Here is a 16,768-nt window from a genome sequence, read left to right as displayed (position 1 = left end):
TCACACCTTTTATTTTTAATTGGATCGTTAACAGTGTGCTTGTTATAGATAAATAATTGAAATCTGCTGCATGCTCTGATAAAATGGGTAATCCCTAGAACATAGATATTTTAAAAGTACTATTTTCTAAAAGCTAGGAGGCCTCCATGAAAAAACTCATAAAAGCAATGCAATTTAAACATTAACTACAATATTTTGCAGTATTTTGTTTTAGGACAGCCTCAGCTGTAAACTAAATGTAAATACTGTTTTAACTGGAAGCTATATCCCTTTTGTACATGGGATATGTTTTAATATTTTCAATTAGACTGAAAACTTCAGTGTGAACAATTCAAAGCTGTCATTATACTGAAACAAATGTAAAAAGTGTTTACTCACAGTACTGAAGTTTGCAAAATTGTTGGGGTCAGCCTCTTTACTGATGCTGGTGGGAGCAAATGGATCACAGAATAGATCTGCTTCTTGTTCTTTGGGAATGTCTGGGGTGGGGAAAGGCTGAAATGGATCGCTCGGTTTAAAGGAATCTGAAGAGTCTATTTGATTGATAGGTCTTTTCCCTTAGATTAAAATGAATTTAAAATGAATTTAAGATAGCAGGTAATAACATGCCAAAATTAGTAAAAAAAACCCAACAAATTCAAAAGCTACTTGGAATGCAATCTCTTCTAGTAAACTAGTGGAGTTGCAATGACTTCAGAGGAAGGGCTGCCAATTTAAAAAAAAAATGAGGGTATGGTCCATAGTTTTTCTTAAAGGGTAACCAGGTAAAAAGGAACACATGTATGTTAATGATTCAAGAACACAGTTAGGTACTAATTAACTATTTTGGGAAGAGAATTTCTAACAGTTTTGAGCCCCTATTCTATCAGCACAGTATTTTTTTCTTCTGCTTATCAACCATCCATGATCATTCCAACAAGGCTCTTTTATTATTTCTTTGGATCAAATTGACACAATTTCATTCACAGACCAGAAATATATTTGTAAGTCTTCAAAACACCATGTCCTCTCACTATGCTAACACCTGGAATTTCTGTAGTTTTTAAACTAACAGAATGAAGGAGTATGATAACAATCGCAGGCTTAACTATTTTGTTAATCCTTGCCTAAGTAGCTGCAGATATAACAGAATCGGGCACAAGCCCACACTTATCTTGTTCTTTTTTTCAGCTTAACCCCAGTCAGCTTTCAACACCTTTAAGGATATTAACCCAAATACTTCCAAGAATAGTTGAGCTGAATTTCATCCCACCATTCTCTCCATATGTTACTGCTTACAGAAAAGGTTTCATTACAGTTTCTTGAATCCAGCTAGCGGGTTCTGCAAGTGGTTTGACACTTAAAATCGTCATATTTTAAAACTTGCTTCTATTGCCATTTTAAACTGCAGAATCGAACCAAAGTGCTTATTATTTTGCACATCACTGTTGCAAGTTACTCTAAAAATTCTTTTATAGACCAAAAGAGATTCTAATTCAGCAATGATTTAGAGAATAGCCCCCTGGGAATATATGATTTATTTAGACACTTTGCAGACAACCTTGCCATGATAGCTCTCACTCACTGATAATGTTCTATTACTGGCAATAACACATGTCTATTTCTTGAATAATGTGGGAGAAGCATAGAATCATAGAATCATTTAGGTTGGAAAAGACCTTTAAGATCATAAGTCCAACTGTTAACCTAGCACTGCCAGCTCCACCACCAAGCCATGTCCCTAAGCACCACATCTACATGTCTTTTAAGTAGCTCCAGGGATGGGGACTCAACCACTTCCCTGGGCAGCCTGTTCCAGTGCCTGACTCCCCTGTCAGTGAAGAAGTTTTTCCTAGTATCCAGCCTAAGCCTCCTCTGGCACAATGTGAGGCCGTTTCCTCTCATCCTATCATTTGTTACTTGGGAGAAGAGACCAACTCCCACCTCACTACAGCCTCCTTTCAGGTAGTTGTAGAGAGCGATAAGGTCTCCCCTCAGCCTCCTCTTCTCCAGTCTAAACAACCCCAGTTCCCCCAGCCGCTCCTCATAGGACTTGTGCTCTAGACCCTTCACCAGCTTTGTTGCCCTTCTCTGGAGCAGCTTCAAATGACACCTAGAGAATTTTCTTCCTACATGGGAAGGATTAATAAGAATATGAAGTATACCATCTCCAAATCTGCCCAAAAAATCCTGAAATGAGAGTGTTTATCAGTATCTAGAAAGGCAATGGATTTCAGAGGCAAGCAAACAGCCCTTCTGCACACTTTCCAGTAGCATGATGAATTAAGAGAGATTTTGGAGCATTTCTTTGAAAAAGCATCCCTGGTTTTGAATCAGACCAAGGGAGTAATTAAAAACACTTAGGTGTATCTCCATTTTTTACTTCCATTAGCAAAACAATTTATTGGGAATGGTTATCAAGATAACCACAGTAGCATTTTTAATATGTGCAAATCAAAACAAGGCTACTTTTTTCTAGTCATCTATTAGTAAGGATGCTGCTGTTCTGCCACTAGAACCTTGCATTCTAAAAGTGGATCTGTATGTCACTTCATAGCCAATCCCATACAATGAAGTCAGAAATCCTTTTTTTTTTTAAATAAGGACCACCATAAGAGGAAACACTATCAAACACTCAAATTATCATCACTTGTCATGTCAGCTGTTTTAATGTTATTTACAATGAAACTGATTACTTGCAAGGCATGAGCACGAACCAGATCTCACACCAACATTGGAAATTAAACAGCCGAGTTTAAACTTCAGTATTAATAATCCTACATTTACTGTGTTCCCCTTTTTTTGAGGAAAAAGATGAATACGTGTTTAAGTTTCATGCTACACATTTTCCAAAACACCTTAAGATTCAACCATATAGTGAAAAAATGATGCAGTAGTTTTTAAAGAAAATTAAACAGGACAGAAAAAGGAATAGTAATGTATTTTCCACTCTACGCAAAAAAAAATGAGAGTGAGGAGTCTGTTGTAATATGGGCTTGTTGCAACCACAAGAAGGTGCTGTTATCTTTGATAATCATGGCCTTTTCTGGAAAGTGGGGTGGTTTGTGTCATGGGGTAGACCAGAGGACTCAGCTATCACTGAACAGAAAACAATATAGGAAACTTGGGTTTATTAGTATTACATTGGCTAGGTTTACTGCTACAGACTTCTGGCAAGACCACCTGGAAAAAGTGAACCTGAAAACCTGAGACAGTCATGTAACCCTATTTAATTCACTTTGCATTAAAACCAGAGGTTTTGCAATAGATAAAACACACCAAATTCTCACTTTAAGCATAATTTAATGCAAGATTCACGATGCATCACATCAGTAACCATTTAATTTGCAGCCATGCTATGTTCTTGCAGATACTTGTATTAACTATTTTTTTCCTGTTTTCTAAATACTTTCTCTCTTCAAAAAACAAACTGTGATCCCAAGCACCATGCAAAATTTAACTCTGAGGAAACCACCAACAGACCAGGAACAGACTTGTTTCACATCTTGCTCATTCATTCTAAATTCAGACACTTCACCATTCCCTCATAATTACTGTCCCACTGCCAATATTGAAGCAGCTAATTGTTAACGTCTCGGTAACAGCTCTTACCAGGTGGTGGTGGACACGGCCTTGTGGGAGTTCCTGTTTTAGGGGGCAATGCAGGGGGAACATCCTCATTTTTAGCTGGTGGTTCCTCAAATAAGTTTTTAGTTATGATCACGTTGTTGACAGAACCTGATGTGGAAGAGCTAAAGGGATCCTCATTGTTGGCCTTCAACAAAGAAAACAGCAACATACACATTTTCAGTGCAATTCTACTAATTCTTTCCCTTCTTTTCAATAATGCAATATTTATTTAGAACTGAAAGTTTGGACTGAGACAAAAAGAAAATATTTTTGTTTGGTTTTAAACATATCATCCACATACTCCAGGAGATTGAAGATAAAGAAAAATCAGGAATGTTAGTGTGTACAGCAGTATAAAGTTGAGTGCAGTTATATATGCAATAGTAATACTTCTGCTGTTAAACTCAGTGAATTTAAAAAAAATAATTGTAATATCACTTCAAACAGAGAAAATACTTCTAAAGCTGCAAAGACTACATTGCATTCTTCACAATGGAATTGCAGAACAATTTATAATAAAGACCTCTTTTTCAAGAAAGTCAGCCATTATAAATTTTTAGTAGTGGCAAAACTAATGAAACTATTGGTAGAAAGACTAAGCTATGTCTTGTCACTGCAGTTTCATGCATTTTCTATGAGTAGCAGTAGCTTCATGTTACCTTTGACAGCGTGCTAAAGTCAGCAAAGCCACCTCCAAAGGATTCATTTCCAAACAGAGAGGCAAAGGGGTCTGTAGCTAAATACACACAAATCGAGCAAACAGAATGAGATTAAAAGTTAAATATGAAAGAGATTGAAAAAGATACCAAAACAAAAAAGCAACTGTTACATATTTTGCAGCATAGACTAATTCAAGTGAAATATTTTATGAGGTGGGCACTTTAAGTTAAGTTATTAAGTAGCTTTTACAAAAACTGTCAACTACTGATTAAGAATAAGAATTCTCCTGAACAGGGAGTAATTCAAAAGAAGTATTGGTATTCTGGTTTGCTACATTAAAAAAAATTAAATTTCACTGAAAGTATCAAATAACCATACTACTGGATGTTCTCCTGAGACACATGGATGTATACACACAGAGGTATTTTTTGTGTGCATACACACATAAATATACATACACAGACATATACAGAGATATATATAAGAACATGAACAAGAGCTCACTTCTGACTGTAGGCCCACTTGTGAAATAAAGTATCTAAACCTCACATAATCTAATTCAACAGTACCCTTTCATTCTTATGTGCCTCAAAATATGGAAAAACTGCTATTCTACTGTAAAGCAAGAAGTGCACTGTCTTTACCAATACTTACTTCTGCACCTCCAGAAAATGGCATTTTTTTCCTACAATTAAACTGAACAGGTTTGCAATACAAAATCACATGTGGATTCATGTTCTGGATTACCACTTGTCAGTGCAACTTAGGAAAATAGTGGATTAGAGTCTTCCCTAAAACATCTTTAGCCCTCAAATGAGGGAGTGTCATAGCAAAACGAAAGGAGCAAGCTTTAACAGTAAAAATTCTTGATGAAGTAGTTATTCCATCCCACATCTCCTCTCGTAGTACAAAGCTATCTTGTATGTTACTTAGAAAGTAACATGAAATGTCTAAAAACAACCCTAATGGGCAGCAGTACAAACCATTCAAATGGTCCAAACACTTAGATCAGGATATTTCACCAGTAAGGTGAGGCAGGTAAGGCAGAGGAACATTTTTGCAGAATCATTCTTCAGTGATATGCACTAAAGATAACGAGACCGTTTCGTTTTATAAAAATACCGCCCCTGCAAACTTGCACTTCACGTCATACTTTGTAGGAAAATTCAGAAAATGTAAGAAATCCCTAAAATGCTCTATCAAAAATTCAGTTAAAAGACTGGAAACAAAAATAAGCAAAAGCACATAAAAATAAAACTCAAGAAATCTGATGTGTATAATCTACTTTTACCTAGATCATTTGATGTAGTAACAGTTGTTCCACCAGGAGCAAAAGGGTCATTCTTCTTTGATATCTCTGTCTAAAATTAAAAAAAAAAAATCCTTTGGAGGGAAATGTGTTTTTCAGCTTAAAAGATTCCTCATTCTAAGAATACAACCACGATTTATTTCAGTTTAGAAGTTTTAAGATAAAGTATTTTGGATATAGTTTTTATCAGCATCAGTAAACAAGTCTGTTAACAGAAAATCCTCCTCAGAACAGTGATTAATACTTTCAAAGAATGGAAAAAAGGTACAATATGTGCAACATATTTGGTAACCACTAACACACATTTTAAGAGTATCTTTTTGATCTCAGATTTCTACAACCAGAGCCATCTTCATGAAGATATAACTACAAGATATCAACACCACAAAGGTGTGGTAAAGCATTTAGGATGAATGCATAACTTAAATTCAGTTCAGAAATACAGATCTCACAAGAATCAACTGCTAATTTCACACCACAGCTCTGGCCCTTTTTTAATTTTTTTTTTTTTTCCTCCCTCTTCTGTACTTCTCTTATTAGCAGACTGTAATATGACCAAGAATAGGTTATATTAGAATATTAAGATAGTGTGCTGATTAAGTATTGAAGATTGTAGAAAACTTAATTTTTAAAGTTGGATGTGTAGGCTGTGGTGTGTACCACACCTTTAGATCTGCATAATGTGCACACCATGTGGAAGGACACCACCACCGCTGTCAGGTGCGGTGATTTCTCACTATCTTGGCTGTTGTGGGTTTGCCTCAGGCACACTCTACAGCCACTTAATTTCCTAATCCTAATCTACACACCTTTAATTTTTATATATGTATACACATATTTTATACACAAACAAAATTGGAAGTGAAGTATGAACAGAAGCAGCAATGAAAAGGAAAGCAGATGGCAAAAGGAGGGAGACAAAACTTATGACATGAAGAATTTCAGCTTCTTAGATTGTTTGTCTATCAGCCCTAAGTATTACCTCATCTTCATCAAGTTCTATCCTACATCAGAGAAAGTTTCATGCCCAACTCTACCTTCTTATAGGTTCAAGATTAATCAATAACTGCTCAGTTATAATGTGAACAGCTAAAAGTTACTCCTAAGTACACTTGAAAGAGGTACATTCAGTAAAAATCTCCACATTATGAGAAGGCTTCAATGACTCTTATTAAAAAAACCACAACAAACCCCAACAACATACACCTATAGAACAACTTGACTTTTCAGAGGGGAAACCCCATACCACATCAAATTTCAGATAAGATACAGAATGTACTTATTGATCCTATAAGCTTAGGAGGCAAAAATCAAGTGTCTCAACATAACTTGGTGAGATTAATCTTGGGTTTCTTTCAACATTTATTAAGTTCCACCAGCTACCAATAGAGCTTAGTTCATTATTCTCAAATGTTCTTATCTGTGGAGCAGTGAAGCTCCACACAAACATTTTAAAAATGTTTTTATTTTTTACTTCTATTTTATCTGTGACTGTTTCTAGAAAATAGGATAAAAAAAACCAAAAACAAACAAACAAAAAAAACCAACCCAAAACCAAAAAACAAGACAGAGCCATGGGGTAAGAGGTAACCTTTTATCTCTATGACTTCTGAGTATCAGCATTTCAAGGCATGTCCAAATGTACAAAATAGATTATTTTGTCCAAATTATATACAGAAGGAAGTAAAAGGTACACTATCAAACTTACTGTGATATTACTACTGTTGTCTGCAGTGCTAAATGGATCAGTGCCAGCAGTCACAAAAGGATCAGTGGAGGATTGTTTGAAAAAACAGTCAGCTGCAAAAGGATCCGAGCCTTTGAAGGGATCACCACCAAAGGGATCTAAAAAGTAAGCATCTCATTAACATTTCTGCTAGCTTTACTTAGCTTGATATCTTAAAAACTAAACATTATATTGCTTTTCTCATACTGCAAGAAGGTGACACATTTAAGACCAAGCATCTTTGAAGCATGAAATTAATCTGTAAATAATTTGTATTCCGTGATTCAAAACATTAGACAAGCCAACGTTTTCTGCACATCATGAAAACTTCGGATGGTGCCAGTAGTTCAGTTTCAGAATCATCTGAACATATAGGTTCTTTAACAAAGCCCCCCGAAAAATGAAGCATTTTACAAAACCTAATGTTTTTCAGAACTCTCCTAGCCTCCTCTCTTTCACTCCCCAAACACAATTGAGGTTTTCTTATTTGGCACTTGGTGCACAATGCTATTTGGCTATAGCCTTGCTACTGGCCATTTTGCTTTTTTGTCACCAGTAACTCCATTCAGGACTGAGCAAATAACGCAGTGACACTGCCTATACAGCCAGTCTAAATAGAAACTTCCCACCTTTTCCAATATTTAAGGCTAAAGAAAGTTGCTAAGTTAAGAGCCTTTAAAAGAGTACAGTCTTACTACTTTGCATATAAAACAAGCAGCAAGAGTTTGGGGCCTTCACCACCTTCACATACTTAAATCCCAACTAAGGAGACTTCCAGCAGCAAGAGAGAAGTTCACTGGCAATGGGTTTCTCTGAAAAGCTTTAACACAAATGGCCAGCTATATATCCATGCTATGGTGACTTTTTGGGTCATTTCTACCTTTTTTGTGCTGAAAGTGGTGACACTTTTCCCCAGGATTCATTTAGAAAAACAAACACATTAAAAGTTACAAGTTAGTTACCAATTTTCCCAAAAGGGTCATCTTTGAAGGGATCACCTGTTAAAAAAAAAAAAAAAAAGTGACTTGTGGCTTTTTATCATAAAGCATGTACTGAGTTGAAGTCTTTTGGACACAAACTTATTTCTACAGCTAGAATTTAAACAACTCCCACTCAGAGGAATAGTTTCACTATTTTCAGTGGAAATACAAGCGCTAGCATTAGAGGAAGCAAATATTCATCAAGTAGCTCATTACCAGCATGAAACACACACAAAAGCAGTCATCTCAAAGACGCATTTCTGTTGGCTATTGTCAGTAAGCACCCACATTATGCAGTATTTACTACCATGGTAATCCGGGCTAACCACTGATAGAAGCTTGGTCCCAGTTTTGATAATTCTCACAGGTGTCATGGATGGTTGCTTCTAAGTGTTTCTGTACTGGATGCATGGTCTCAATTGCATCAGTTCTACTGACTCATCTACAGCGGACAGATATACTGCCTCTTAGCTGTAGGTATCTAGCCCTGAACATACTAAGCACACAAAGCCCAAAAGGTTGGCTACTAGCAGACATACCTTTCTCCTCTGAAAAAAAAGGCTGTGTCATGTGCTGTAAGTAGGATCACTTCAATATAAACAAAAACCAAGCAATATCTACACAGAAACATTCAAGGCATTTTAAATTAGTTTAATTTATTCATTAAAAGTATTAAATCTGCACTGACATTCTTTCAGAAGCCAAGTGATCTGAAACATTTAGCTTATTTTCCTTTTGAAGCAATACGAGCTAAATTGATTAGACCATGTTGATTCTGAAAGCATGTAAAATCATATTAATGTGGCTGAAAACATCTGCTTCAGCAGTTAATCCAAATTAACTCCCCTTCTCCAAGTGGCTGCATATAGACAGATCACTTCTTCCAACATAAAAGAAAAAAATAAAATCAGAGCAACAGCATTCGTAAGTGGCAAGTTCTTAAAATAAAGCATAGCACTTCCACAAGACAAACAGATGGTGCAGTTCCACATTACCTTTTTCTGAGTGCCAAACTCACCATAAGTAGGGCACAGCCATTCATTCTCAACCACCCACACCCTCCCCACACCACAGCTCACTGAACCCTCAGTTGATCTGTTTGTAGATCTGTGCTGCAAATTAGGGGGAGAGGTAAGAGAGGTACTCAGGAAGAGTGGTGAGGGAAAGGTGCAATTTTCACAGCTAATTAGAAAGTCCAGATGAAGGAAGGAGAAACATCCTGGAACTCTCATTTCCATTTTTATAACGCTATTGGCTCCACACTCCTGTCACTCAAACACCTTCAGATTTATTCTATAAAGAGCAGTTCCAAGATGAAGATTAGTCTGAGATGCATTCGTACAAGACATGTTTCTGCAAATCTGCACTTGGAGAGAAAAGTTTACTTACTGCCAACAAAGGGGTCAGACTGGAAGAACTCTAAGCTGGCTTCAGAAACTAGATCAGGCAATGGATGAGATTCAGCATCAAATGGATCTTCCTGGGCAATGCAAAAGAAGTAGAGAAAGGTATTAAATTTTTAAGACACACAGGACAGAAAACACTTATGTCATCTTCTGTTATGATTTAGTAGTTTCTTGAAGTTGGAAAAAAGAGACAGCTAGAATTCTACTTAATCAATCAATGGAGATACAAAATATTTCTCAAAAACAACCTGCCTGCTATATGAGATGAAATGTTTTCATGACCTCACACTCTAAATAAAAACAATAAGAGGTGACAATTTTATTTCTCTGTTGTTCTATGACCATGATGCAAGCCTGAAGCAGTCTAACTAGAATTTTTTACTTTACTTTTTCCTCCCCCAAACCTGAACAAACTCACTTTTTTAGTAATAGTTGCAGCTGGGGTCTCTTTCTCTTCTGCCACAACAGAGGCTGTTGTTTCAGGACTATTCCTTATCTACATAAGGATAAAAGCAATTCACCATAAGTAAGTAAACAGAAGACTACAGAATATAGCTTTAAGTATTGAATAGCTAAAAGAATATATTAAAGGATACTTCAAGAGGTTCATACTTATTAAAGAACATACTGAAGTGTTCTATAAACCCTGTGAAAGTTTAAAAAAAAAAATCAAGAATCTACTGGGACATAAGGAGGGACATTTAAAGCAAGACAGCTTTAGATTTTCTGTACTATTCCTTATTCCATTCTTGTTGCACCAACTGGAGACAGCTGCTCTCCTTTAATGTTAATTCTACTATTCAATTTATGATATTTTGCTTTGGAAACAAATACAGAAAAAATTTTATTGCCACTTTCCAGCCAAGCTAAAATTGCCTCCTTTTCTGCTTATCAGCTTTCAGATTGCTGAAACATAGTCCCTCAGAATAACACCCTGAAATTTCACTTGTGCAAGTGTTTAAAAACATAATCAATCTTGATACACGCTTAACTTATTCCAACTTCACAGCTGCACTGCATCATGATCAAGCAGGCAAAACACTACTCACTGGAGACACACTGTTTATTTGTTCATCTTCTGCTATACTTTCCCTTTCAGCATTCTCATTGTTAGCAGTTTCACTGCTGCTGTTGCTAAGACTAGAATGATCCGCAGTTCCATTAACAAGTGTATTATGTGGCTGAGAGTGCCAACTAAATTGGTTATTTTCCAATTCTTTCAGCTTAAGAAGTTTTGTCTGCACCTGTAAATAGAAGTAAACATATATGCATCAGTATGGCAGTACAGAGAAGCTAGTATATGACCACCCACCCTTAAATATAAGGCAGAAGTTATATGGCTGAAATTCTTATTTTCAAAAGCAAATATAATAAAACCCACATTCTTTCAATCAAAGGGTGAAATTTGAGAGATAAGCACAAATCTGATTTAGAAGAGATGTAATGTAGTTGAAGGACAGATGTGAGAACCTTCTCCTGCCAAGGAAGCAGACTGCATCACTGGCAACATCAAGATTTGTTGCTTTGTTTCTATCAAACTCATAAGAAGAGTTGCAAAGCTTTCAAGGGTGTGTTGGTTTGGGGTTTTTTTTGGTGGTGGTTTGTTTGGTGGTGGTTTGTTTTTGTTGGTTTGTTGGGGTTTTTTTTGTTGTTTGTTTGGTTTTTTTTTTTTGTAAATTATGCATTTGCAATTGCCTTAAACTCTAAATTAAAAAGACTGCTTTATCAGAATTCTCATCTTCCAAGAAGATTCATTATCTTCTCCCACACAACTTCTGAGGTCTACAAAATCCACAGTATATCTTCCTAAGCAGACAGTTACGTCCACATGTTATTATTTCAGCAATATGCTTAATGCAGTGCCTCACCAAAGATTTACAACCAACCTGGCAGTTATGAAGGAATTACTGGATTTGGCAGATTATGCAGAAGGATGAACACAGTTCAGATATTCAGGTATTTTATTTATATCCCACTAACTTCTGCTAGGTCAGTCACCTAGTAGAGTTTTCATTGCCACATCCCAAGTCAGGTGGCAGCAAAGACAATGCCAGGTGTCTTTCAAATACGCTGACCTCAGACCAACCATTAGATAATCTTCCTAAATCACCAAAGCACCTATTGTTCATTATTTGTGAGCCAAGAGCAATAAAATCAGGAGTACCAATATAAAAGCCTGTTAGAAAAACCCAACTTTTGTAGTACAGTCAAGCATAACCACTTGTATTATCAGCCTCAAATCTGTTCATCACAAGTACCTCTTGCTAGTATATTAATAGTGAAATAGCACAATCTTCTCTCTACCTGTGATGAAACAATGGAAAATCCATTTGTTTACTTCTGTTTCTAAACCTCAAAGCCAAATTTAAAAATTATGAATATGTTGTAAGGCTCTTCAACAGAACAAAGTGTTCTTGCATGAACACTAGCAGAAGAAGTCTTAAGGAAAAAAAAAATTGTTAACAAGTTAGACATGAATTGTGTGAATGACCAATCCAAAAGTCAGACATTTCTAGGGTTCAAAGTTAATAGGAAGGCTTTTTGCTTTGTTTTTAACTTGATAACGATGTGACTCTGGCTAATATATTAGACAGCTGGCAAGTCAGAAAAGAATGATGAAGAAAGGGTGTGCAAGCAAACCCATCACTGAAGTAATAATAAATCACTGATTACAGATAGGAGCTATAAATAAAGCCTTTAAATAATACCCTTTAATGTAACAGCAGACACCTCAAAGCACAGCTCTGTGCTTAAAAAACAGTGCAGCCATCTCTGCTTCTCAGTATCTAGTCTCAGTCCAATTTATTCTTACACTCACCTTACTTTCCCCCTTCAACAATGCACTAAGTAAATGTTAATAATTCTATACCGACTTCACATCAATTAAAGAATAGTGAGAGCATGCCCCAGGCCATGGCTGAGGAAGAAAGCTTAAATAACTACTGGACATACAGAATTTAAACATGCATTATCCATTTTTCAGTCATTACATTAAGACAAATTATTTATGAAGTATAATAAATTAATCCCTTTTTATTAACAAAACTTGGAGAAAAATCATGAAGTATCTTGAATGGCTCGAGCCAGCCTCTAAGAATCCTACCAACTACTAGCACAAGAACACATGTGTAAGCAACTAAAGACATGAGCAGACAGTGAAGAAAAAAAGAAAACAACGCCTTCCCCTTAAGAAAAACCTCACTAAAAGGTTGTCAGCTAAAAAAAATTTTTTTTTTGGTCTTTCACACTGCCTTACTGAATTGATTTCCTGTTGTGAATCCTGCAGATGTTGCTGAAGAGGTCCCAGCTGTGCTTTCCCAGACTCTATGCAATGCTCAAGCTCTGCAGTTTCTTGCTGCAGGCGACTCAGCTCCTCTTGAGCTTTGGTCAGTTCATCTTCATACACTGAAATCTTTGATTCCTGGCTTGTTATTTCAGCCTTCAGCATGGCAATCTAAAGCATGAACAAATATTTCAAAGCCAAATCAAAAAACCCACCTCCAAACACATCCAAATACTCTTACTTATAACCAGAAAAAGTAAAAACCTCATAGCTATTGCAGAGATTATAGATCATGCTTGAATGAAAGGTTAATTTCCTATTGGTCTCTATGAGATCATAGCATTCTAGCTGTTTTCCTGACCAACAGAGATATTTCTAATACTGAAAACATCATTTTAGATCTTAAAGAAATATTCTAGCTTTATATTAGGAAAAAATCTACATAACCTTAACGTGATTTTTTTTAACTGCTAAGAAATCAGTCCCAGTAATTAGTCCTTCTAATTACACTTATATTGAATTCTAATTTTTTCTAATTCTAATTTGTTTGCACTTAACCTTATTTGTGTGCAAGTATATCTCAGTATATTTGTTGACACACTGATACTAAATTAGGAGGTCACTGAAATGAGTGACATATTTCCTATTCTCTGTTGGTCACAAAATCTTGACGCTCAGGCTGTTTATTCATTAAAGTTTTTTCTCCTGCTCCAACAACTGTAACACTGTAAGGCTGAGTTCTTCAAAATGAAGCATTTACTCTTTCAAGGGCCTTAGCCTATAGACCTTACCAAATGGGCCTCCTCTGCACACTTCTGCCTGATATCATCAAGTTGTTCTTCCAACTTGGCCTTCTGCTCATCAAGATCATTAAGGATTTCCTGCACTTCCTGTTTCTGAGCTTGCAGCTTTTGCAGATTACTGCTCTCCCGCTTTACTTCATCTTGTAGATCCTGTAATAAAACAGATGAGCTTTGCATTTGTTCCCCTCTCTCCTCCTAACCACTAAATTCCACAGTATAAACTGCAGTACTAACTCAAATTTCAAAGTATCAACAAATTATCTTTCAAAAGCTAGCATTTATAACATGTCAGAATTTGAAAATACTTGCTGGTCTAATTCTAAGACATAAAAATAACCAGGTTATTTGCTCTCTCTTTAGTAAAAAGAATCTCACTGAAATACTGAAGATTGTGCATCAACACAGAGATTAACTGTTTTACTCACAGGGAGGTTAGGGTTTCATTTTGAATTTAGAAGTTGTCTTTATTCAGGCTGCTACATTGTCTCTATCCTATGTTTTAGCAATATGTTTTACTGAGTTCCTTAATAATAAAAATTCTTTATTCTGCTCCTTCCCTCTTCAAAAACACATGGCCAAAAATAGGAACTTGTTTTAGCAATGTGGTAAAGGATCAAACCGGTGCATTATTAACCCAAATGCACTCCCTTCTCAGCCTCCCTGCCTCTGATTTTGCAAAAAAATCAGGCAAAAATTTATTTTCCATGTAACAGTACTGGCACATTCCATACACAACAGTATGGCATCTTTTAATTTATGAAACAGCTGTAAGTATGCATCTTATGTTCTAAGTACATTAAGTAGCATCATATGATAATGAGTTCATTTCTGAGCAAGAGGAATGGTTATACTTCAACAAACTGCAGAGATACCATTGAAAAAATGTCAAGAATTTAGGACAAAAAGAATTGTCAAAGTCAAGAGGAAGAGAGAATACAAGGAGATCAAAAAGGGTTAATACAAAAGGAAAAGTATTAGATGAAAAGAGAAGATTGCAGCCTTTCTGAGAAAATATGGTAATTGAAGGAAGAATCATGAACAACAGTAAAAGACGAATGAAGATAAAAGAAAATTAAGGAGGGTAAGAAAACAAGCTGACATGAATTTAGATCATACATTCGTGTACTACTCTAAGCTTTTCTAGAGGTGTTTTGTTTGGGTTTTTTTTTGATGAGGGAGATAGTTTAGCCATGTGTGCTAACACCTCCAGATGATTATCTGGACAAAAAAAGCCAGACAGAAACAGAAAGGCATATGGTGCAGCAGTCAGATGCTAGGGAAATAGGTAACCTGAAGACAACTGGAAAACTACCTAAAGAAACATCACAGATACTTCCATGGAAAAACAAAAACAAAACCAAACAAACAATAAAACAAAACCCAAACCAAAAAATCCAAACAAAACACAAAATGCCAAAAAAAAAAAAAAACCACACAAAAAACCCCAAATCATATCTGAAGTTCAGCAAAGGGTATATGACTGATGTACAGCAGTCAGACTAGGTGAATTACTGGTTATTTCTAATCTAGGAAAGACAAACCAGCGTGCACACCAAAAGCTCTTACAGCAGCTACTGACTTGGATAATTGGGACACTCTTGATCCATTCATTTTTTACATTGCTTTGAAATGCAAGTATCAGCTGACACTAAACACAAGCAATGGAGAAAAAAAAGTACAGCTTAAAGAGATTTCAGTCTCCTTTCTCCAAAAGGAAGCAAGAATTCACACACACACAATATAGATCACCTCCACTCTTCCTACTGTTCCTTGAATCCCAATGTCTGTCCTCGGCACAGCAGCAGAGAAGCACTGAAGAGACCTGACTAAGCCTGGTGGCTCCCAGAAGAGAAAAGAAGGAAAAAACACCCAACCAAACCCAAAAACCAAACATGTTCATGTAACCACTCCAAAATTAAAGGTCAGAGTAGATACAATACACGGACCTGGGGCTAATACTCAAAGATACATCTCCATGAAGTAAACCAGGCTCCGGTTAAGCTTTGATTTCAAAGAACACCCTTAGCCGAGAAACATCATCTTAATGTTTAAGCACTGAATGAGATTCTACATGAAAACCATTAACATATTTGAGGTGGTACAAACTAGCATTTTTATGGTAATCGTAATCCTTGTATTAGATTTACAATCATTATAACTCTCCATGCTAATGTAGTGTCGGATGAGGAAAGTCTAGAGATCTGCATTTCCACAGATAGACAATGGATTTAATAGGTTGCCAGTCTGTACTTCACTAAACAATTCATGTTTTAAGAACTGTTAAGCCTAAAACAGCACAGAAAAGTTAAACTTCACTGACTTTCTAATGGCTTTGGTGCACTGCAACAAACCAAGAGTAGGGAAAATCCAATGCTGAGTGGGATACTCGGAGCATAAATGTGTTTAAGGAAACTCAGGCCAACAAGGAGATCAAAAGGCTACAAGAGAAAGCCAGAAACATTCTGGACTACTTGGAGGGCCACAGTCCCAAAATACCTTTCACTCCCCACCCCACCCCCCCACCCCCTTCTCTGAAGCAGTGTCTCACATGCAGTTCCATATTTTTCCCCAGTTGATGCAAACATATATTATGCTTTGTTCAGGAGTTACATACATTTGTTCTAAAAATTTTTTTAGAAAGTTTCAGTGTCCCATTGAAAAGCAAAGCATAGACCTTTTCACTTCACATCAATAAAATTCTAGGGAACATGCAGTAATTGCTGGGAAAGCCAGCAGAATTGCCACTTATTTCAGAGTCTTAGCAGGCAGACTGACAAACCATGCCCATACATGTGAAATGCTAGATGGAAGATGAGAGTCTTGTGAATGTGCGCGAAAGCCCATTGCTGGAGGCAGCATCTAGCTGCTGAGGCACGCCGTCCTTCAACATCTGTGTCTACAAGAGCAGGCAGGTGATGAGAGAGCAGGGGGACAGCCAGGTAAAGGCACTTTCAGATGCCACTTGGTATGTGGTCAAAAGCTAATGTTTTAG

General features: G+C 36.5%; 1 protein-coding gene across 3 annotated transcripts in view; it reads right to left on the bottom strand.

Moving 5' to 3' along the window:
* The window catches only part of EPS15 (epidermal growth factor receptor pathway substrate 15), a 74,293-nt gene that overhangs the window by 3,578 nt on the left and 53,947 nt on the right, over nucleotides 1–16,768 (bottom strand). For 2 of the 3 annotated variants that reach the window (XM_082313690.1, XM_082313691.1), the window contains 11 exons: nucleotides 13,765–13,926; nucleotides 12,947–13,144; nucleotides 10,740–10,934; nucleotides 10,109–10,186; nucleotides 9,674–9,764; nucleotides 8,267–8,302; nucleotides 7,287–7,423; nucleotides 5,561–5,630; nucleotides 4,269–4,345; nucleotides 3,592–3,754; nucleotides 379–557 (listed from right to left, as the gene is read on the bottom strand). In XM_082313690.1, the coding sequence (XP_082169816.1) occupies nucleotides 379–557; nucleotides 3,592–3,754; nucleotides 4,269–4,345; nucleotides 5,561–5,630; nucleotides 7,287–7,423; nucleotides 8,267–8,302; nucleotides 9,674–9,764; nucleotides 10,109–10,186; nucleotides 10,740–10,934; nucleotides 12,947–13,144; nucleotides 13,765–13,926 (1,386 nt within the window). The remainder of the gene's footprint in view (nucleotides 1–378; nucleotides 558–3,591; nucleotides 3,755–4,268; nucleotides 4,346–5,560; nucleotides 5,631–7,286; nucleotides 7,424–8,266; nucleotides 8,303–9,673; nucleotides 9,765–10,108; nucleotides 10,187–10,739; nucleotides 10,935–12,946; nucleotides 13,145–13,764; nucleotides 13,927–16,768) is intronic. The other variant, XM_082313692.1, reaches the window with a different exon arrangement.

The sequence above is a fragment of the Platalea leucorodia genome (genome assembly GCF_965183815.1).
Source record: "Platalea leucorodia genome assembly, chromosome: 5".
In the NCBI taxonomy this organism is placed as follows: Eukaryota; Metazoa; Chordata; class Aves; order Pelecaniformes; family Threskiornithidae; genus Platalea; species Platalea leucorodia.
The sequence above is the reverse complement of the archived record's forward strand: the minus strand, read 5'-3'. Positions and strand labels throughout refer to the sequence as shown.